Source organism: Microtus pennsylvanicus, chromosome 4, assembly GCF_037038515.1.
Source record: "Microtus pennsylvanicus isolate mMicPen1 chromosome 4, mMicPen1.hap1, whole genome shotgun sequence".
NCBI lineage: Eukaryota > Metazoa > Chordata > Mammalia > Rodentia > Cricetidae > Microtus > Microtus pennsylvanicus.
In genome coordinates, this window is record NC_134582.1 from 18,069,626 (window position 1) to 18,091,795 (window position 22,170).

The 22,170-nt window shown below is 45.0% G+C and overlaps 1 protein-coding gene across 21 annotated transcripts in view; it reads right to left on the reverse strand.

Annotated features, from left to right (window-relative positions):
- Nucleotides 1–22,170, reverse strand: part of Ldlrad4 (low density lipoprotein receptor class A domain containing 4) — a 303,729-nt gene that overhangs the window by 133,712 nt on the left and 147,847 nt on the right. For all 21 annotated transcript variants that reach the window (XM_075968382.1, XM_075968384.1, XM_075968377.1 and 18 more), the window contains one exon: nucleotides 17,097–17,237. In XM_075968382.1, the coding sequence (XP_075824497.1) occupies nucleotides 17,097–17,237 (141 nt within the window). The remainder of the gene's footprint in view (nucleotides 1–17,096; nucleotides 17,238–22,170) is intronic.

Consider the following 22,170-nt stretch of genomic DNA (forward strand, 5'->3'; position numbering starts at 1 on the left):
GGACTTCCCACAGGTCAGGGAACCCTGATTGCTCTTCGGTCTGATGAGGGAGGGGGACTTGATCGGGGGAGGGGGAGGGAAATAGGAGGCGGTGGCAGGGAGGAGGCAGAAATCTTTAATAAATGAATAAATTTAAAAAAAGAAAAAAACAAAACAGAAAAACATAAATCCAGTGGGATCCTCCAAGGAAAACAGCACTAAGGGCTCCTCCTTTGAGTTTTACATTCCAAGCCTAAATGTAACACAAAGACAATCCAAGGATCTCCGGGTTTTCCTAACCATCTATGTGTTCTTCCATCCATAAACAGAACCAAAGCAAGCAAAGCTCAGTGTCACGACTTTTCAAAGGGTGGCAGCTAGAGCCCACGTCTAATGACCCATTCTTCCTGCATGTGATAAATATTTACATGCCCGCTCACATGCATAAGCTCCTCGGTACTCCCCTCTGCCCAGAGTGTGGGCACCCGGAAACAAGGTCATGTGTCTGCACCCTTTCATGCCCACCGGCCATTAACATTCAGGGGCAGGCACTTCACGGTTCTGTTCCAGGTACAGTCTCCAGCCAGCCCATGGGATTCCTTTGTGGCTGGCCTTGCTAGACCCCCGGCCCAAACTGAACCCATTGCTGATCATTTCTTGATGTGGAAGGGATGTTATAGGCTCATACAGCATCTGCTTGGTTGGACAATTCTATAAAGTGAATCAAGAATCTAGCACTTAGCAAATGATGAGAGAGATGCTCGGGTGTGTGGGAAGTTCTTATGAAAGTCTAACCAGCTGGGTCTATCCTACACGGGTACTTTGCTCCAAGTCAGCCAGCTCATGGCAGCTGTCAACCAAGCCTCCCTGTGCAGATCTGCCCCACAGGGTGAGGGTGCCTCACTGCGCACCGGCACGTTTCTTCCCGTGTATCCACTTCATCATGCCAGATCCCATCCTCTCAAGAGACTGGCTCAAGACATCTGCCCTCCCATAGTGTCAGCCACCACCCAAGACATCCCTCTGCTCTCAAACGGCGGACTCAGCCCCTCCTTATGCAGCGTTTTCATTCATTCGTCCACCTACCAAGAGTTTCCAACTTGTTGCCACACACCACACCACTGTGGGCCCTGAAGCAAGGACATCAGTGACAGGTGTCCTGGGAGGTTATAACGGACCCCAGAGAGGGGGGAGGTGGGCTCTGCATGCTGACTTATTCCCTACTCGTCTCCAGAGTGGGGGGAGGTGGGCTCTGCATGCTGACTTACTTCCTACTCATCTCTTAACATGGCTTTCACCTTGATGCTTCCAAATTTCATGGAATCTTGGCAACAGAGCTATCTTCGAACTCTATTGGAAAGATTCCACTTTCAATGAGTGTGCTGGGGTCGCCCCCCTCCAATAACCTTCCCCACTGCATCTTTGCCTCTTCTTTCATAGAGCTCATACCTAGAGGCCATTGAGCTTACCTAGAAATCCCTACCCTGCAGCAAGGGGTCTTCTCAGGGGACTCCCTCCTCCCCCTTAGGCTCACTTACAGCATAAAGAGATGGGAAGAACGCTGAGCTCAAGAGTGGGGAACCTAAGAAATGGGAAGAATACCGCTTCAGTTCAAGTATCTACACGCATGTGCCCAAAACACATACCAAACTTTACATTACAATTCTAGTCCTCAAGATAGTGGTATCAGGATTATATGCCCTTGGTGGGTGATGAAGGTATGAGGAAGGAAAGACCCATCATGAGTAGAAGTAACATTTCCTACAAAAGGTTGCAGAGTCAGAGAGATGGTTCACTCCGTGGGTAAAGAGGCTGCACACGGCAGAAACGAGAACCAGTTCCCTCAAGCTGCTCTTTCACCCCCCCCCACATGTCTACCATGTGCACATGACATACAGAAAATGAGTAAGCATAAGACAGCAAAATAGACTGCAGCTGGGCACAGTGACCCACGTGTGCTTGCAATCCCATCAGAGAGCCCGAGACAGGAGGAACATAGCAAATTCCTCTTTTAGAATTAAAAAAAAAAAAGGATATAGTTCAGTGGTGCACTATTTGCCTAACATGTGCAAAAACCTGGATTCAATCCTCAGGGCTATAAAAAAAAAAGAATGAGAAAACAAGGAGTGGGGAGGAAGGGAAAAGAGAAAGAGAGAGAAAAGGGAGGGGAGGGAAGAAGGGGAGAGATGAGGAAGAGAGGACGGAAAGGTGGAAGAGGGAGAGGAAGAGAGAGAGGAAAACAGAGGGAAAAAAGAAGGGAGAGAGGGGGAAGAGAGAGGGGGAGAGGCGAGAGATAGATAGATAGATAGATAGATAGATAGATAGATAGATAGATAGATAGATAGATAGATAGATAGATCCTTCTCCCACATAAGGACACAGAAGGTGAGATTAGGAAATGTGTTGTCCTCAGATGCTAAACCTGCCAGCACTCTGACCTGGCCTTTAGACTCCAGATCTGTGAGAGACACATTTCTGTTGTTTAGAGCCTCACAGCCAGGGATGAAGTAATAGCTTGGTCAGAAAGTGCTTGCCTTGCAAGCATGAGGACCCGAGTTCAAACCAGCAACACAGTGGCTTTTGTAATTGCAGTGCTGAGAAGGCAGAGAGATGGATCCCAAGGACTGGTTGACCAGGCAGCCTAGCCTATTGGGGGAGATCCAGGCCAGTAAGAGACCCTGTCTCAAAAATGCAAGGTGGAAGCTAGAGAGAGAGATGACTTAATGGTTCAGAGCACTTGCTGCTCTTGCAGAACTGAATTCAGTTCCCAGCACCCACGTCAGGTGGCTCACAACCACTCACAACTCCAGTTCCAGAAGATAAGACACCCCCATCCACCTGTTGCAGGCACATGGAATATGTGGAACACACGTACATATTTAACATGATTTTTAATCTTTAAAAAAATGTGGATAGCATCTAAAGAATAACATCTGAGGTTGTCCTCTGGCTCCACAAGCACATACCTGCATACGCAAGTGTACCCGTAGATGTACACACACACACACACACACACACACACACAGTACCACAGTTAAAACTATCTATTAACATTGACCCCCAACTATGAAACATATATATTAGGGTTACAATACTACAAAACATTTTAGCCCTCCGGGTTTCTTTAACCTTGCCTACAGAATACTGGGATAGGTCATCTCCAGGGATCTTCCAAGCACAGAGCTGTCTTATCCATTTCTCTCCTTCTTGTCCAAAACTTTCCATGACTTCTTAAAAGTCACAGAACAGAAACTATCTGGCCTGGCATGCCTAGATCTCCAGAATATGGTGCCACCCACCCTTCTAGGGATATTTCTGCCAGCTCCCATATCCAAACAAGCTGGCTTGTCATGACAAGTCCTTTGTCATATCTCTGTCCATCCCTTTCTCCATCTGTACACCCGCCAGGATGCCCAGGAGAGGAGGGTTCTCCAGACACCATTGCCCTATTCTTGATGGTGGTTCAACATGCACCGGGTCCCAGAGAGCTTCCCCTCTATCTCCTGCATTGGGACTGGAGACCTGGTCTGCATCATAACAGATCTTCTTAGGTGCTCTAGGTTAGCTCCAGATAAAAGAAAGCTGGAATGTAGAAAAGGTCCTGAACACTCCACACTTCCCACAGAGACTAACTTGGCGGCTCATAAGTTCACTACCCACAGAAATGTCCTCCATGAAATATACTTCAAAAAGAGAAAAATTTATATTACTTTTTGCATGTAAATACCTCAATCATGTGGGGTTTTTTTCTAGAATATTCCCCGGTCCAGATACCAACTTTTAACACTTTATGTTGTAGCAACTCTGTGAAGTGAATCGGTCTAGTTTTATTGTTTCCTGTTAAAATGCCTAACATTTGAGTAAGACCAGAAATCACGAAGCATAAAGGCACAGTGGCTACTGGATCCTGATGACCTTGCGGGAAGGTCAGCACGAAGTCCTAAGTAGATCAGAAACAGCTGGAGACTCTTTGGGCCTCTTCATCTGACTCCTCCCTTCGTGTAACCAACACTCAGTGTGTTTCAACGTCGTAAGCAGGTGTACCAGAGAGAACAGCGTCTCTCCACGGTGTGTTCTCTTTGGCTGACTCTCTGTGGAGGATTCTATCCAGCTAGCTACAGACAGGCTCCTGTCAAGAGTTAGCAGGCAAACCATTTTCCTGACAGACTCACCCTCTGTCTCTCCACAAAGACACAGCTGGACTGAACCTGCCAAAGCAACCACAGCCTGGCCAGATAGGATGGCAACGCCTGCCCCTCCCCACTGCACTGTTTCCCTTCATCAGGAACTATCCAGGCCCCCAGGAATAAAGAAGCAAAGGTTTAACTTGGCTTTTTTCTCTCCTGACTTTTAGAACAATGCAGCAGACACCGGGAACTCAAACTAAAGACAAAGAGGTAACATCCACAACAGAGCCACCCGCGGCGTCCAACTCATATTAGATGCCCCTTCTAAATCAGACATGTGTCTGTGTTAAGAGGATACATTTTCTCTCAGTGGTTTGGGGTAACACCATACTCTTCTGACCATGGCACATAGCTGAACCCAGCATGGGGAGATGGACATCATAGAAACTAGAGGCTGTGGATCTGCCAAGTGTGGTTCCCGGGCAGGCACCAACGCAGTTAGGGGAAGCGGGACATCTCACCTACGCATCACACCCACACATCTGACATCTCTCCCACAGACATTAGCTCCTGCAGGTCATCTCACAGGTGAGACGGTTTATGCCCCAAGTGTAAGAGAATGCAGACAGTGGCCGAGGTTTTAGGGAAGGCAGACTTTCTGAGGGGCCACAGTACCTTCTGGATCGCTCTGGTGCTATTTCTGACAAGCACCATCTGGAACTGGGTCAGGCTTGCTCACTCCTGAGACCTGCCAATGCTGGAAACTGAGGATCTCTTTCTTTCCTCTCCAGTGAGTACACTAAGACTATTCCTCAGCTGTCAGTTTCCTGTTGCTTTCTGTGAAGGAAAAGGGCAAAGATCATCATCGTTTCTGTCTGCTATCAATTCTTGGCACATAACAGGAGCGCACAGAGAGAAAGGACGGTCACTGCCAGATTTAGGTTGTCGTCTTTTCCTTTATGAAAAGCCCTATGCTTTGTCTCCATGAGACATAACTAAAACCTAGCCACTCTGATGGCCAACTGAGGCTATATCTCAAGGATGACTTCCACCTCTGAACTAGATCCATAATCACATGACATCTCTGAACTTCAGCTTCCACAACAATGGTCCCTTGCAGACGCCACTGTATACCATTGCACAGACTGTTATAAGCAAAATCATGACCCATCACTACCAAATCAACCAGTGAGATGTTCTCTAGGAAGCTGAGCCGTTGCCCGTCTGGTTAGTGGCACCCCACCTTCACCTCACTCACCCCACTCACCACGTTCACGTAAACAGGCTCTGGGACAAGACACACATGGCCAGCATCATGCAAGCATCATTTCCGGCACAGGAAACAATGAGTCAAATAGCCATTACTGTGATCTCTGGGCGAGCACAGACAAGTATGGGGTGCATGGGGATTTTTATCTTATTTGCACAGCACAGTAGTAGAACTGCCCCTCGAGGGACCCCACTCTGGGAGGCTCTCAGATGTTCATAAGGCAGGTCAAGCCGAATGCCCATCTCTAAACCCTTTCAAATCAAGAGCCTAACCCCTAGAAAACGAACAGTCGGGAACAACACTTTCCACCAGAGTGTACCAGGTTCTTCAATACACAACAGCATAGGCCAGTCAATGACCACTTTCTATCACAGTTCTCTCTGCCCTTTGAGGCCTGGATCTGAATTCTATCCTGCATTCGGTGACAGAACAGTTTAAATTGGTAATGTTACCTTACTACAACTGGCCTTTCACGATCTTAATAGCTGAAAAGTTTGCACTAAAATTGATCAGTAGCGTGGGGAGGGAGGGGCTCTCTCCTAACATCCCTCCCCTCCCCTCTCCTCAGCCCCCGGGCCTCCGTGAGGAAGCAGGATTCGAATTGATTTCTATCTGATTGCAGGAGAGTTTGCCCTGACTTTCCCCAGTTACTTAAGCCGGCAGGCGTCTCACTGTGTGTCCTTAGAGACCGAGGCTTTGCTCAGGCAGAGAATGTCTAGACAGTATTCATGACCCATTCTGTCTGGCACAGCCCAGCGGATGGCAAACTCTATTAGAACTGAAACCGTTTCTCCCTCCTCCTCGTCCTGCTCTCCCCCCACCCCATGCCTCTTTCCCTTTGCAAAGCAGGAATCTGACACTGAGAATTACTATCATTGTTGCGATTCCCAAAATAGCCCCCACCAGACTTTCATTAACATCCACGCTAGACTACTAAATATTTAAAGAAGTGGATAAGTTTCATCTGAAGTAGGACAGCCCTGTACACAGGAAAGCAGCAACAGAATCAAAATGTAAATCTGAGAGGCTGTTTTTAATCTGAGTAAATTTAGCGTCACGGCAGGAGAAGACGAGGCCCGGTGTGTTAGACTTTCCCTCCCGTTCGTTCTCCACCTTTGTCTGTTTGGAAAGGCAGAAATACTTAGTTCAAGACCCTGCAAGGTTTTTTACCTGATCTGGAAACTATCTTGGAGGAACAATGGTAGCAAACAAAAGGGGACAGGGAAGGGGCCTCAGAGGCCGGTGTTTCCACCCCTCGTGGCCCATCCCCGACATCAAGCACGCAGGTAAGTTTGTGGCCAGTGACAACCTGCTACGACTGGAGCCAGCACAGCTCCTGGGGCAGCCCAGAGACCTCCAGATCCTGGCCCTCACCTTGCTTGAAATGCTTTCCTGGACCACTGTCCCTTGCTGTAATTGTATTTCCATACACTCGTTTTTCTTAAGTTGGAAGAGGGGGCAATGATTCCTGTCACAGAAGCCACTGCTCTTACAGGACAGCCTTTGTTACTGGCCTTGACCAAGGTACCCAGGGTTAAGCACTAAGCACGCAGAAGACCCTTGTCCCATGTCCTCCACAGCGAGGTTCCATCCCTCCACTGGCACCCTGAAGAATGGAAAGGGACATAGCACCCAGGCAAGTTCCGGAGAGACATTAAGGTCCAGCCCTGAAAGCACCTGCTGGATGATGCTGGCTTTAGGGTGTGGTTGTATCTGAACTAGAGCTAGTCTAACAGATCATCTTCAGAGCTCGGCTTCTAATAAGGAAGGTCGAACACAGACGGAGCTGAACAGCCGGGTTCCAGGACAGGTCAGTATACCAATGGTTTCTGACATGCTGGGGCTGCCGAGTTTGTTTTTCATAGTTTTATTTGAAAATCCAGTGTGAAACCAAGACAATCAAAATCTGTGTATTAATTAAACCTTATTATGTAAATAGTTGCTCTTGGAGCACTCACCTCTACGGCCACCAAGATAGTAGACTCTTTGATCTCTGCACCGCAAATCCTAAAAATCTTTTAAGAAGTAATTAGTAAAACCCTATCTTAGTTTTTAAAAAAATAGCATCGAGGGGGAAAAAACATGCGCAAAAATAAAAACACAGCTGAATTCAATCTCCCAGCCCCAGCGACTGGCTCTGGTTGTGGGACTGAAGCAATTAGCTAATCTCTCCATCCTAAGGATGCCTTCTCGATGTCTTAAGAGATGCGAATGAGATGATGCGTGCAAACAGCTGGCCCTCAACAAACAGAAGCTTCCTCGCCACCCCACTCCGCCCCCAGGAAGCCATAGGCCTCCAGGCCTGGGGGGCGGGGGTATTTGGTGAATATTTGCCATGTGCCGGCCTTCCTGTAATTGATTGTTCTGCGCTATTTCATTAGATCCTCGAAAGAGAGAGATCAGTATTCTAATCCTCACTTTGGAGAGGATAGAATCAAGGTACAGGAGACTTTATCAAGCTGTTCTAAAGCCACAACCAATGACTATACCTGGAACTCAGAACCTAATATTCTATGTTAAGGACAGCCTGGGCCTTAAGTCATTGTTTAAAATGACTATTACACTGTACCTATAAGGAAGGATTTTCTTTCAGCAGTGCTTAAAAACCTTTAGTGTAAGAATACACTGAAAGAAGAGACTTGGTAAGACTATCAGGAAACTGAAGTTACACACTCACACTTATATACACACACTCCACACACATGTACATTCATTCACACTCATACACAAACACAGACTCTCCCACATTCACACATCATAGACAATTATATATGTAGTTAAATATACTACATAGAGAGTTACTATACACACATCTATATAGATCTCTCTCTCACACACACACACACACACACACATACACTTCTTTATGATACAATGAGGAACATTTCACCTTTTTTTCTGGGCATGAAATAGTCATGTGTACACTGTTTTAAAATGCAAATGCTTATATTCAAAGGGTTGCCTGGTTTAAGAGTCTTCTCCCATTACAAGGCACAAATTCTACCATGTTGTAGGTCCTAGGAAAAATACTTGCATTGGAGCAGGCTTATATTTTGGTTAATTTGGTATCTATGGTAGCCAAATACACCTTTAAGGACAGATAAGTTGGCAAAGCCAGACCTTGTATTGTCTTTGATTTGTCCTATTACGTAGTTTTCTTTTTTTTCTTTCTTTCTTTATTTATTAAAGATTTCTGTCTCTTCCCTGCCACCGCCTCCCATTTCCCTCCCCCTCCCCCAATCAAGTCCCCCTCCCTCATCAGCCCAAAGAGCAATCAGGGTTCCCTGCTAAGACAGTATGGATATTTTGAGACCCAGTTCCACTAGTTATATACCAAGCCATGCAAACAACAGCCTTTTCCTCCTCTGATCAGAATTTTCTAAACTACTTCACATTCTGACTCAACAACTATTTATAAGACCATGCTCTCCACACTGTATGTGCCATGTATTATGCTAGGTGAAGCTAAGACTCCAGCAGAAACCTTACAGGCCTGGTACTCTGAAGGGCATCAATAGTAGCAGAGGAAGCATACTTTTCAAAGCATCTAATAGGTACAGTCAATGCTCTGGGAAGAGCAGCAAGCATACAAAATGGTAAGCGTAGTTCCTGCCTTCCAAGAACCTAACATCCTTTGAGACTTAACCTGTGCATGTGTTGATGGATAATGCCTTGACAGGGCACAAAGGCATACAGGCCTCCACATGGGATAATGTATTTCTGGTTATGGGGTAGAGTCAGAAAAGAGTGGCCCACTTGACGAAACTGGTAGACAAATCACTAAGTCAGACAACGGAAACACAAGGGTTGGCCTAGAGGTAAGGAAGAAATAAGAAGCCAGGTACCAGATGCATAGAGTCTGTGGGTCTTGGAAAGAGTCTTTACGAGCAGTTGCAAACATCAGTCTGGCTGTAGATAAGGACAAGGGAATAATCACAATGCCATGTGATTGTGTGGAGAAGCCTAGGCCAAAGGAGAGGGTGGGACCATCAAGATTGGCAGCTGGAAAACAGAGCCTGTGATCCCAGGGAGCAGAGAGCCTTAAAAAAAGAACTAAACAATCCTATCAACAGTGGAGAAAAGACTGGTCAAAAAGAAAGGGAGGGAGGGAGGGAGGGAGGGAGGGAGGGAGGGAGGGAGGGAGGGAGGGAGGGAGAGACCGAGAGTGAAAAGGAAATAGGAAAAGCTGTCTGCCGGATTTGGTGATGAACAGGTGGTTCTAGAAGAAGCAGCTGTGAGAGCTGTGGTCACAGGGAGCCATCCAGGAAGCGAGTGGCAGCTGGGAGACTTGAGATGAGCAATGAAAACGAAGAGGGATCTGACCAGGAAACCGGAAAGACACACAGTGGTGTTGGAAGCTTATGCAGGACAGACTCAGGGCAGCGCCTGTAAACCGAAACTGCGTTTTCGTTTCCTGGCTACCCAGACTCAAATAATTACACAGAAACTATATTAATTAATTACCACACTGTTTGGCCAACGGCTCAGGCGTATTCCTAGCTAGCTCTTATATCTTCTCCCATTTCTATTACTTTATATTTTACCACGAGGCTCGTGGTTTATTACCTCACATCTTGCTTCTTGGGCAGCTACATGGCATCTGCCTAACCCCACCTTCTTTCTCCCTGCATTTAGCTTTCCTGTCTAGCTATATTGTGCCCTCCCATAGACCATAGCAGCTTCTTTATTAACCAATGGTAATAAAACATATTCACAACATACAGAGGGGAATCCCACATCAAGTGTCTACTAACAATGAGGTACCTGTAGGCAATCAGGGCCCATGGGAGGATCCGGACAGTTGAGTACAGGGCCTGACAGGCAGGCTCAGCAGAAGGCAATGGATTCAGAATGAACAGGCCCCCAAAAAAACAGAAATCATCTAAATATGAAGTTGCATGGCAGCAGGTGGGAAACAGGCAAGAATGCACGGAGATCTGGGAGTTGGCTCCTGGAGTGAAGTAGAAAGGGCCCCTACCGAAGCTGAATGTGCGCACCCAGCTACTTCAACTCCTCGGTCTTTAACAAGAAAAGTATCATTGGTTGTAATTGAAGAACCATCAAGAAATCACTCGGATTTAAATGAATTCATCCTGTATGGCATACACCTCAGAGCAATTGATCATACCATTGATGGGAACATCTCCTTACAGATAAGTTAACAGGGGAAAGTACAGAGTTAGTTTCTGGCCATTTTGCAGCCAGGAACAGCACATAAAGACACAACAAGCCTGCTGACGAGAGACAGCTGACCCCTGTGAGGTACTTTTACATATGCATACCGTGTTCACCACCGAATCTCTCCACGTTGCTCAATCAGTCAAGAAAACAGGAATGGCAAGGAACGAAGGAGCATATTCACTGATACCACGGAGAAAGGGGAAATTTGGCTTGGGAAGTCTATAAAATGAACAATCCAGACCATGAACAGTGACAACAGGAGAGGAATGGGGACGAGAGAAAGGGGTTTGGGAGGGGAATCTAAGTTCTCAAGAGTATCCCCACACTACCACCACCATCACTATGTTTTTGGCTTTGGATCCTAATCCAAACAAACTGTACACAGAACAAACTAAAACACAGAATTTGAAAGTAAAAGGTGGGGATGGGGCACAAGGAGAAGGAAGAGAACCATCAAGAAGGGAGGCAGGGAAGTGGGGAAGCCGAGCAGGGTGACAAGGATCAACAAACAGGGTGTGCATGAAGTGGCCATACTGAACCTCATTATTTCGAAACACCCACAGAACTAATAAGAAAAAAAAAACCAAACCCAGAGGCAAATGAGACAACTAGGGAACTAGGTGCACAATCTATTAGGATATTTCATGGTATGGAGAATTATTTATAATGCTTACTGCAATAACTGTAGAAGAAACAACAGAGATCTAGCAGCTGTAAGCCCGGTCATGGTCAGAGTTTTCTACAAGGTTCAAAGTTCTCCAGCACAAAGACACCTGAAAGCTTAGGAGGCAACCAACGGTAGTTTCTGCTTGGTGCCAAGGGTCACTGGAGACAATACTGAAGAAGCTGAGAAGCTGATTTGGGAAGGAAAGCAGTTTGCTCAGACTATGTCTTGTTTTGTTTTTACCCTAACTGGCATGGGGGCAGGGAGAGGTTTCTTTCAGGAAAAAGTTTTGAAGCTAAAAATGCTGGCTTAATTGGGCACTTTTTTTTTGGCTTCTGTTCCTTTGATTGTGAGTGTCAGTTTTATGAAGCCACCTATAGGGAAGGAAGCAGCTTCTGCCTCTGGTGAGGACAGGAGTCTCTGTGCTCCCCACTTTCTCTGAATAGGATCCTTTCTGGTTAGCTGGAAATTCCACCCAAGCTAAAAGTGAGAGGTCGTTCCTGACGGCTGTCACTTTTCAACTCTAGGTTTCCTCCAAACGTCTGTGGCACAGATCCCTCAGTAGTGATTGCTTAAGACTGAGCATGCCCAGATGTTTCCAACCTGTGTAGACTATAGCATCTAGAAGGCCATAGGAGCTCAATTCCTCACCCCTGCCCCACCCCCATCAAGTTGCAGTGACCATACAGTGTAACGGGAAACCCCAACTGGACAGGAACACTAAGGCGGCACATGGCTGGTTAGCCGAGGACGCCCGTTAGCATCAGGCTCTGGGCACAGCAAACCATATGCAGATGACATAGCATCACGTGCCAGCTCCTCTCTGACCCCAGCCTAGTTTCCAACTCTGCCTCACATTGTGTTCAGCCATAGTAGACACACCTTGTCAGGTCAGGCTACCTCATTCCTGTCCAGGACCGCACCATCCTCACTGCTATTCCTCATCGCTGCCATTTAAAACCCCACCAGCATCCTTCCCTAATTGTTTAGCATGCCTTCTTTCTGAAAGCACAATTACTAGCACAAGGGGAATAATTTTGTCTTCACTAAACCCTACACTGTTAGGATCAATCACCCATTGCTTCCGAGGTCCGTTTGCAGTTATCTTTCTACATGTTTCCTTCCAACTCTCAGCAGTGTAACAGCAGGATTTGTTTTCTTCATTCCACCACCATGGCTAGTACAATGACCAGACAAGGCACTTGAAAACTAATCTTATTTGTATATTTAATGCTCAGGGAGTTTCTGTCCCACCTGTTCCCACAGTCATTCAGTCTCAAGAAACAGAGAGGCTTATATTAATTGTAAACTCAGGCTTATTATTAACTAGCTCTTATAACTTAAATTAACCCATAATTCTTGTCTGTGTTTAGCCACATGGCTCGGTACCTTTTATCAGTGCAGCATCCTCATCTTGATTCCTCTGTATCTGAGTGACAACTGCATCTCCCCCCCCCCCCCCCTTTCTCTCTCTCTCTTCCTTTTCCCAGAATTCTTCTTGACTGGTCACCCCACCTATATTTCCTGCCTGGCTACTGGCCAATCAGCATTTTATTAAACCAATACAAGTGACAAATCTTACAGTGTAAAAAGTATTATCCCACAGCACAGGAGTGCAATATTTTGAGTACAACATAACAGCCAAAGTAGAGAGATGAGAAAAGCTGGGGGTTTGGTCCACCAGCACGTTCTCTCTTCCATTGAATGATGCATATGGAAACATTCTCTATGAGATAAGCAATGCTAGCCTAGCCTTCAAAATCTGGGCAAAACTCTATGGTTTCAGAGCGAGATACTCATTGGTTAATGAGTATCTGCTCAGCGTTAGGTGAGTGGAGGGACAGATGAAACCAGATTATGTCTAGACCTGGGTTCTAAAACACTTTCTGAAGGGAAAAGGCTGTTCATACAGCTGGCTATGAGTACCAGTGGGGTTTCCTTTCTAACTTTAATTCATGCTAAACATTATCAGATGAGACGTCTCACAGACACCTGAGCACACATGCATATCTGAAGCCCGGGGAAGAGGCAAAACACTGATGTAGTTCATCTGGACATCCAGAAGGTCCACTTAGCTTCATTCTAAATATCAAATATTGTAATATTCAACATTTTCTCTAATGAAACAAAGCAGGTCAAATAAGCTGACCTTTTCAAAATAGGATAAGAACAAGGGCTACTAGGTGAGGTTTTGTTGTTGTTCTGGGGGGGGGTGTGCATATTTCATACACAAGGATTTAATTTTTTCAAGGCGTACTGTCTGTCTGCTCTAGAAATCCACCATAGATGACTGAATAAAAGTATGTGCCGTCCATTGAAAGCTCACCAACTGCCCGAGGACACAGTACATGGAAGCTAGTAGAAGCCAATTCGTGTTTCATGTTCTCTTCAGGTGAGACATAGGGAGAGAAAGCATACACTCATTCCATATTAAATTAGCCTCTCGGTTTGACTGAAGAAAGAAAAGAAGTAAAAAACAGGCCAATAACAGGCTCGGGGGAGTGTTCCTTATGGTACAAATGGGCCTCCTCCTCCTGGTATTTCAGCAGAGGCAGCATACAGGTAGTTCTCAGCCATGCCACAGGCACCTTCAGCTGGCACAGCCCCTAGAGAATCTTGCCAAGGAGAAACACTGATTTCTCGGAATGCACTCATTCTGGAACACCTAGAAACATATTACATATGCAATGTGGTGACATTGAAGGCAAATTATATGAAGCTCTCCAAGGGATGCCCAAACAAAATGTCGGGAGGAAGAGGAGGAGCAAGGGGAGGAGGGGGAGAGGAAGGAGAGATGAGCGAGAGAAGGGGAAGAGAGAGGAGGGACAATGCAATTATGTAGCTCACACTTCCCAGGTCTTTCATTAAGCCCATGTACAATTTTACATGACAGAAATTATGCCCATTTCATAGATACCAGAATCTAGGCCTTAGAGGATTCAATCGCTTCCTCATGCAAAAGCAACCTGCCAAACTGCTAAGTCCTAGGGCCAGGATCTTAATCCATCAGTCTAGCTTGGGATAACTTTGTATTCACCAACTGCTTAAGTCTTGCATGTTTCTAAATAACTTACTTGGATTGTCCCTTTCCCCTGCAGTGCACACAGGAGCCATCTCTTGGGCCCTGATTGTGCAGGTGGTAGCTCTGGGGCACAGGGAAAAACAACCTGCTGCCTGTTCCTGGGAAAGCTGTATTACTGGGACCCTATCCCAGCAGTTGAGTTTGAAACAAGCGTATGCATCCAAAGCACATTTAACCAGGCCTGGTGATATAGGTCTGTAATCCCAGCTACTTGGGAGGTTGACACTGCAAGACAACATGTTCAAGGCCTACCTGAACCACAGAGTTAAAGGCCTGCATGGGAAGCTTGATAAGAAGACTAGGACTCAAAGCAAAAAAGAGGACTGGTAGGTAGCTCAGTGGTAGAACACTTGTCTGTGACGTGTAAGGTCCTGGGATCAATTCCCACCATGGTACAGAAAAGAAGAAAAGAGAACATTTTATAGTTTAGATGTGCTCAAAAATGCTTGAAGTGTTCATGGAAAAGGTAGACAGAGGGACCCTCAGTGTTCTTGGTTCCCACCCAGTTCCCAACCCCCCCCCCTTTCACTCTGCTACCCTCCTCCCTGTGTCCTCTTCCCTTTGCCAGTCAACAAATGTTTCAGAGGACCCATATGCAGGAAGTGAGACAACCCCACACAGCCAGACAGCTGCACAATACAAACGCTGCCGCACAAACCTAATTGAAGGAAATCAGGGGGCCTAATGCTAAGGAAGTGCAGAGCCAGTCCTGACCCTCGAGACATGTCTTCTTAGCACATGAAGACAGAACTCGAAAAACAGCCAATATAAGGAGGCCAGAGAGGTGGCTCGGTGGGTCAAGGGCTTCCCACACAAGCGTGAGGACCTGATGAACATCCACATAAAAGCCAGATGTGACTGTGTGGTGGGGGATAGAGAAAAGCAGAATTTGGGGGCTCATTGGCCAACCAACATAGCCAAAATGGCAAGCCTGAGGTTCAGGAAAACACATGGAGGGGGGGCGGTGAGTTGGAGAAGCAATTGAGCAGGACACTCAAACTCAATCTCTGGCCTTCCACACGTGCCTCCATGAATACGCATGCCCACTCACGCATGTGTAGACCCAAACACAGCAAATAACCAGCATCTTTTAAAATTGAAATAAAGAAAGTTTAAAATGATAAAACAAACATTCTTGAGAAAACAAACACTGAGACTCCTGAATATGGCAAGCATAAGTAGCAGGCTTAAAATTCACCAGAATGTAGTTATTTTTATATTAGGACCATGCATGCTTTTCCCCTAAAGTAGGGGTAGAGGAAAATGTGGGTTTTTTATTTTTCTTAACCCTCTCCAAGTTTACGGCAATTGCATTTTTGCAGTCTATTTTCCACACAAAATTTTAATTTAGAAAAGACTTTATGTGCATTGACTGTGTTATCTGTGTGGGTGTTTGTACACTAGGTACATGCCTGTTGCCCATGGAGGTCAGAAGAGGGCATCAGAACCCCTGAAACTGGAGTTACAGACAGTTGTGAGCTGCCATGTAGGTGCTGGGAACTGAACCCAGGTCCTCTGCAAGAGCAGCCGTGCTCTTAACTATCCCCAGATTTAATTTTTGCCAAACATAATGCCTCAAAGTGGTCTCAGGGCAGGAGAGGCTGACTGTATCTGAAATGACCCATCTCAGTAAGAAGACCCCCATGAAGAGAATTCACCTCTCAGCTTCATATCACCAGAACAAACACTTCAGAATGACCAACAAAAGAGGGAAGGCTTAGCTCATCTCAGTTTTAAATCCATGGGCAACTGGACCCATTTGCCTCCGGGCCTCTGCCAAGGCAGCTTATGGTATCGAAGAGCAAGCTGTAGAACAAAAGTGCTCACTTCATGGCAGCAAAGAAGCCAGGAAAAGAGGGCATGTGAGTTCACACCTTGTAATCTCGACACTTAGGACCCTGAGGCAGGAGAACTGCTGTGAGTTTGAGGCCAGCCTGGGCTACATAGCAGAAACCTGAGGACCCAGGGTCCCAAAATCTCTTTATGAAAGGCAGAGCACCCCTAAGGAGGTACCAGGCCTCTAAGGTTTTACCACCTCATAACAGTACCATGGGCTGGAAACCAAGCCTCTAAAGTCAGCTTTGGATCTGGGGGAAGCAGCTATCAGAACACAGCAAGGACCAGCATGGCAAGCGTTCTCCCTAGGTAGGCTCACCCTCAACCCACTTCAGTTGGTTCGTGGAAAACCATAATAAACTATTTTTCCTAACAGAATTCAGGAGTGTTTCAAAACTGCATTCTCCCTCTTCCTTGTCATAATAATTATGAAATCCAAAACCAATGAATTTCAGATTCCGATCTCACTTTTTCAAGTTGAAGACAATGTTCTGAGTCTCAGCTCGAGAGTCATACGTGTAAAGACCTGACACATGCTTTATTTCCATTTGGTATTTAACAGCAAAACATACAACCAGAACCTTTGGGAGTCTTGTGTAAATATTTCTATTTTTGTGAATAATTACGGACCTGTCTTCACTTACTTAAAATCATTTCTGAAGTCATAAATTCAAAAAGGTCTCTAAAGCTCTGTGATGAACACAGTATCTGCTTTCTTGGAACCAACTGGGGCTTCTCAGTTCAACAGTAAAGCCCAATTACAAACCACTGCACCAGTGAGCACCTACAGAAACGCAAGAGTTCTCCATCTTACACACGCCATCTTCCAACCCAGAAGGAAACCTTGGTGGAAATGCATCTCTCTCTCCTGTAACTAGGAAACATAACTTTCCACCTCCCATCCGTTTCAAAACACCATCAGACACAACGTCGCAAGGCTGAGTCAGAGGGACTTACAGTTGAAGATGCCTGGAGGTGGATGCTCAGTCACCAGAAGACAGTTCTCTTCGTCACTGTTGTCCCCACAGTCATTCTGTTGGTTACAGACCAGTGAACCAAGATACAAGCATTTGCCGCTGGTGCAGGTGAATTTGCACTCTGAAAAAGCACGAAACAAAGCATGAGGCAGTCAGTGCTCGCTGGGTGCTCAAAAGCAGTCGCTGCCACCGCCCCCCACCTGCCTTGTGCAGGCCATGAGATTATCTAGCTAGCCCAGGGAACTGAACTCAGAAGGGCCTTCTGGGTGAGGCTGATCCCGTTTTGCAACACGCAACGCTCTAACACCTGCCTATGACACAGTGCTACCTACAAATGGGTACATGGTACTTCCTTCCATCGCTTGCCCTGCAAGAGTCATTCTGAAAAAAAAAAAAGCCTTGATAGCCTCCTATAGCCCACATTCCAACAACAGAGGCTCAGGTTGAACTTAGGAGATCTAATTCGGCTTGAGAAGGCTCAAAAATTTCACTTCCAACTTCTTGTTTTGTGGCAAAAATATTCAAGCCATTCTAGGATTCATTCCTCTCATGCCAAAGTTAACAACAGTGTATGTATATGTATATATTATAAAATATAATATACATAATATATTTCATAATATAAGACAGGAAAAATCACAGTGCTCTCGACCTAAGAAGCCTGGGTGTGAAAGACCACATTGATGGATTATAAAACAGTGTGGAGCCCACACCCAAATCCCTGTTGTACTGAACACAGGATCCCTTAACAGTATAAATCCATATTTGAAAATAATAGTCACCTAAGTGGGACTTTGAAATAAAATTTCCAACTTAACACATTATAAATATTTTTAAGCAATTAAGGGTGAAAGATTACATAACAAAATATAACCAGTCGCATAAACAGCCATACATAGCACCTTGAACTCTTAAGTACCCACAGAAATTAGGGGGATTCACACAGAGTAGATGGCTAATAGGGGGAATGACGGGAAGAATCACAGGTTCCCAGCGATGGCAACTATCACAGTGTCTTCAGCTGTCAAGGCCCAATTCCTGGCTCAGACAAGAGCAGCAGATCCGGATCAAATATCAGGTCATTTCAACTCCAACTTCCCACTAAAATAAAAATCCAGAGAGAGGGAGAGGGAGGGAGGGAGGGGGGGGGGGAGAGAGAGAGAGAGAGAGAGAGAGAGAGAGAGAGAGAGAGAGAGAGAGACTGTGTGTAGCTTCTCAGTGTCTCCCAGCTCTGATAACCCTGAGGAGGGTTGCACTTGTTGAGACCATTTGAGAGCATGACTGCAATCCGAGAGACTATTGCCTGCCACAAAGAACAGGAATTAAGTCAAAGAATCTTTGCGGGTCTTTGAGAGCGGCATTATAACTTTCCCATTCGTCCACAATCAGAGAGGATAGAGGAAAAAAAAAAAAAACCCGACCCTGACCGTGTGTAAAATATCAGGAGAACGGGGCCAAGCGCATTCCACAAGCTCTTGGTTGGCTGCACCACCTGAGTTAGACACTCTGTGTGCCGAATGTGATCAGGTTGCACGGTCCAGATGTGGCCAGAGCTAAACTATCATCCTGTATGGTGGAAAGATCAAAATCCAGATGTTTGGAATCTCACTTACAAAGCAACGATTTTTAACTTAATGGAAAAAGGGAATGTCAAGAGAAGAATTTATCTTCATTTCCACGAGGAATATTGGAGTTCAGATGAATGCCAAGTGTAAAAAAAAAAAAAAAAGATTAGCCAAAAACAAGGGTCTCGGGGTCACCGAAATGGTCAGACTCTACATGAAGAATATGTCATTGTTATAGTTTGAAAGGCTTTAAAGTTAGACAACCATGTTCCCATTCATATGGAACCTAAAAGCAGCAAGGGAATGCATCGTCATGAGGCTGGTTCATTTGTTCCCATAACTCAATGTCTCACGCCTGCTGTGTACAGGGAGGCATGGGAACGTGGGACTGACAGTACAGACAGGGCCAGACATGGTGGTGCACACACCTGCAGTCTAAGCACTCCGGAGAGGGAGGCACTAAGATTGTGAGTCTGACGCTCATCTGGGCTACATAATTAGAACCTGTCTCCAAAAAGAAAAGAAAAGGAGAGAAAAACCAGCCCCCGTAAAATAATTTACTGCATGAATTCTCCAAAGAGTCTGAAGAGTTGGAGCTGGGGAGATGGCTCAGTGGAAAGGGGTTTGCTTTGCTGCATTGGCTACAAAGTATGACCTGAGTCTGAATCCCAGCTACCCCGTACACAAACTGGGAACAATAGCATGTCCCTCAAATACCACAAGGGAGAGGCAGAGAAAGGAGGATTCCAGGGGCTTGCTGGCCAGACAGTGTGGCCGATCAGCAAGCTCCAGGTTCAGTGAGTCTATCTCAAATAATAAGTTGTTATTATTATTATTATTATTATTACTATTACTACTACTACTACTATATAATATGAAAGGCTCAAGGAAGACATACAGTGTTTACCTCTGGCCTACACACAGGCACATGCATATGCACACTGGCACGCGCGCACACACACACAATACAAATAAAATAAAAGTATGAACTGATTGTTCTTCTAACTCCTCCCAGGGCACACATTTTCATCCCTGCATCCTTTGTATCTGCTGCACTGGTCAGTCTGTAACAGGTACTCAGTGAACAACAGATCCATCCAATAACTGAGCAATCTAACCGGAGCCTCACGAGAACTCCTGACCCAGGACAGCCTATTTGTTAGGCTGCTGGCAGAAGGCGCCTCAGAGAGCGATCCAGGCCTCCCACTGGTACCGTCACAGCCCCCACAATCCCCATTTATTCAAGTCTGTCTTGTCTCCATGTCAAGATCTGCTTTTGGACTTGCCTGTGATAAGAGTGCCCCTCATGTAAATTGTCAAAACAGCTGGATTTTTTTTAAGTAGGCCTAACAGTGCCCTAGAACAGTTTGTGCTGTGACATGCTTAGCAGGCTCTTCTTTATAAGATAATGATATCAACCCACTAAGTTTAAAATTCACAAAATCCCAAATTTCTCAGTGACTAGTCCTTAGCCAAACATCAGACTCAAAGTTTATCCTATGACCACCTGAATCAAAATAAAGAGAATAGATATCTGAATTTGTTAATGCTTCATGTGGTGCAGGAAACTACTCCAAAAATACTATAATGAAATTAAGTATTGAACTTCAATAGAAAAGCTGCAAAGAAATTTCAGACCCAGGTAAAGTACCTGTTGAAGTTAACACATCTGGTGTTGATAAAGGCGGGCTTCCAACACGATCTGAGCTCTCTTATAAAGGCCATCTCCACTACATCTTCCTACCCTCACATATTCTGATCTTCTAACAAGCAGGGTACCTATGATATTCCAATAAATAAAAAACCCTCACCCCAGCTGCACATTGGAATTAGTAAAACATCTTTCAAAACTATCGATACCTGGGTACCAGCCCAGGTCACTTCTCTCAATGACTTGAGCTGTAGCCTAAGCAGGTGTTTCTAGAGTTTCTCTGAAGTGATTCTGATAGCAAGACTGCCCCTAAGGAGTAGACAGCTTACCTACAAGAAGCCCTCTCTTCGGCTAAGAATATTATACTAAACTAATTACTGGTATTTTGTTAATTTATTAAAGTGTAAAGATTTCAATACACAAATTCTCAGGTAATTCTTGGATACAGTGCCCAGTCCCTCCAGCTCTTTCTGTCAGTGCGATAGTTCAGAAACTTGAATCACCAAACTTTAGGGTCCATGTTGCTGAAATGCAGGAACCAATGCCCTTGGATTCCTAAACTACACTTTCACACACCAGAATTAGGAAATGTTTTCAAAGGAGTAAAACTCAAACCAACGAAAGAAGACAGACAAAGTACTTTTTATTTACTGTTTTGTCTATTCTTTCTGGACCTTGTTGAGTATTCCTACCAATTTAGAATTTTAGAGAAACCAATGATTATTAAATATTAGAAACATTTTGATGACAAAGTCACAGTGATTTCATATGTATGACGCAAAGTGAAGAACTCAGAAACCAGTGTTAAAATCATTTGTGTAATCAAATTAACTCTTTGTGAAAAAGAGAGAAAATTTTTCAAATAAAGAAAATAGCATTCCTTTATACCATAATTCTCCTTTGATTTCTTATAAAAATTGTCAGGGTGAAGGCTGCCAACACGGCTCAGTGGACAGAAGAGCTTGAGGCCAAGCTCGATGATCTGAGTTCAAGTCCCAGAACCCACATGGTAGAGGGAAAGCGCACCAACTCTTACAGCTGTCCTGACTTTCAAACACCTGCCACTGCATGCATGCACACACACTGACCACAACAACAATAATGAATTAAAATGGCTATAACCAATATAGTGATAATAGATATCTCTCCAAATTTGGGGTCTTTTCTACATCTCTATACAAAGCTTTGGCGGATTCTTCTCAGGGTCTTAGAATCTCTTAGAAATTCATAGTTTAACATTGATAGGGACTTAGAGATACACTAGCCCAAGTCTTCACCTCAGCGTCCTTGGGCTACTCAAAGTTGAAGAACAAATTTTCAAGCAAATTGAGAGAAAACTCTTTTTATTACCCTGTCATTCGAATTACGCATAAACTAATACTAACCAGTCAGACAGACCATGCACGAGAGAAAGGAAATGAACAGTTAAGAGAAGTTTTTCTACTATTTTGCCAACTTTGAGAAAACAAGGAATTTTAGACCTGACACCAGAACAGAAACAGAATATCCTAGTGTTTATGTGAATTCCAAAGCATTGCAAAAATAGCTACATTTTAATAGCAGGACCTAAGCCCCGGCAACCCAAGAATCTGAGCATTCTAAACCCCAATGCGGAACAGTGGAGCAAATCTGCTTTGCAAGGTCTAAATCTAATCCATTTGGTGCAGGCAACATCCTAGTAGTTAAAAGGCAACAAAAAGTTGTTCATGATTTTTCTTACACTCTTTTAAAGTTTAGCTTTCACAGATGGAATCTCAATCACAAAATAAGGACCTATAAACAGCATTAGCTTTCAGCTGTAAAAACCACCCTTTTTGTGAATTGGCAGCGCCGACTAT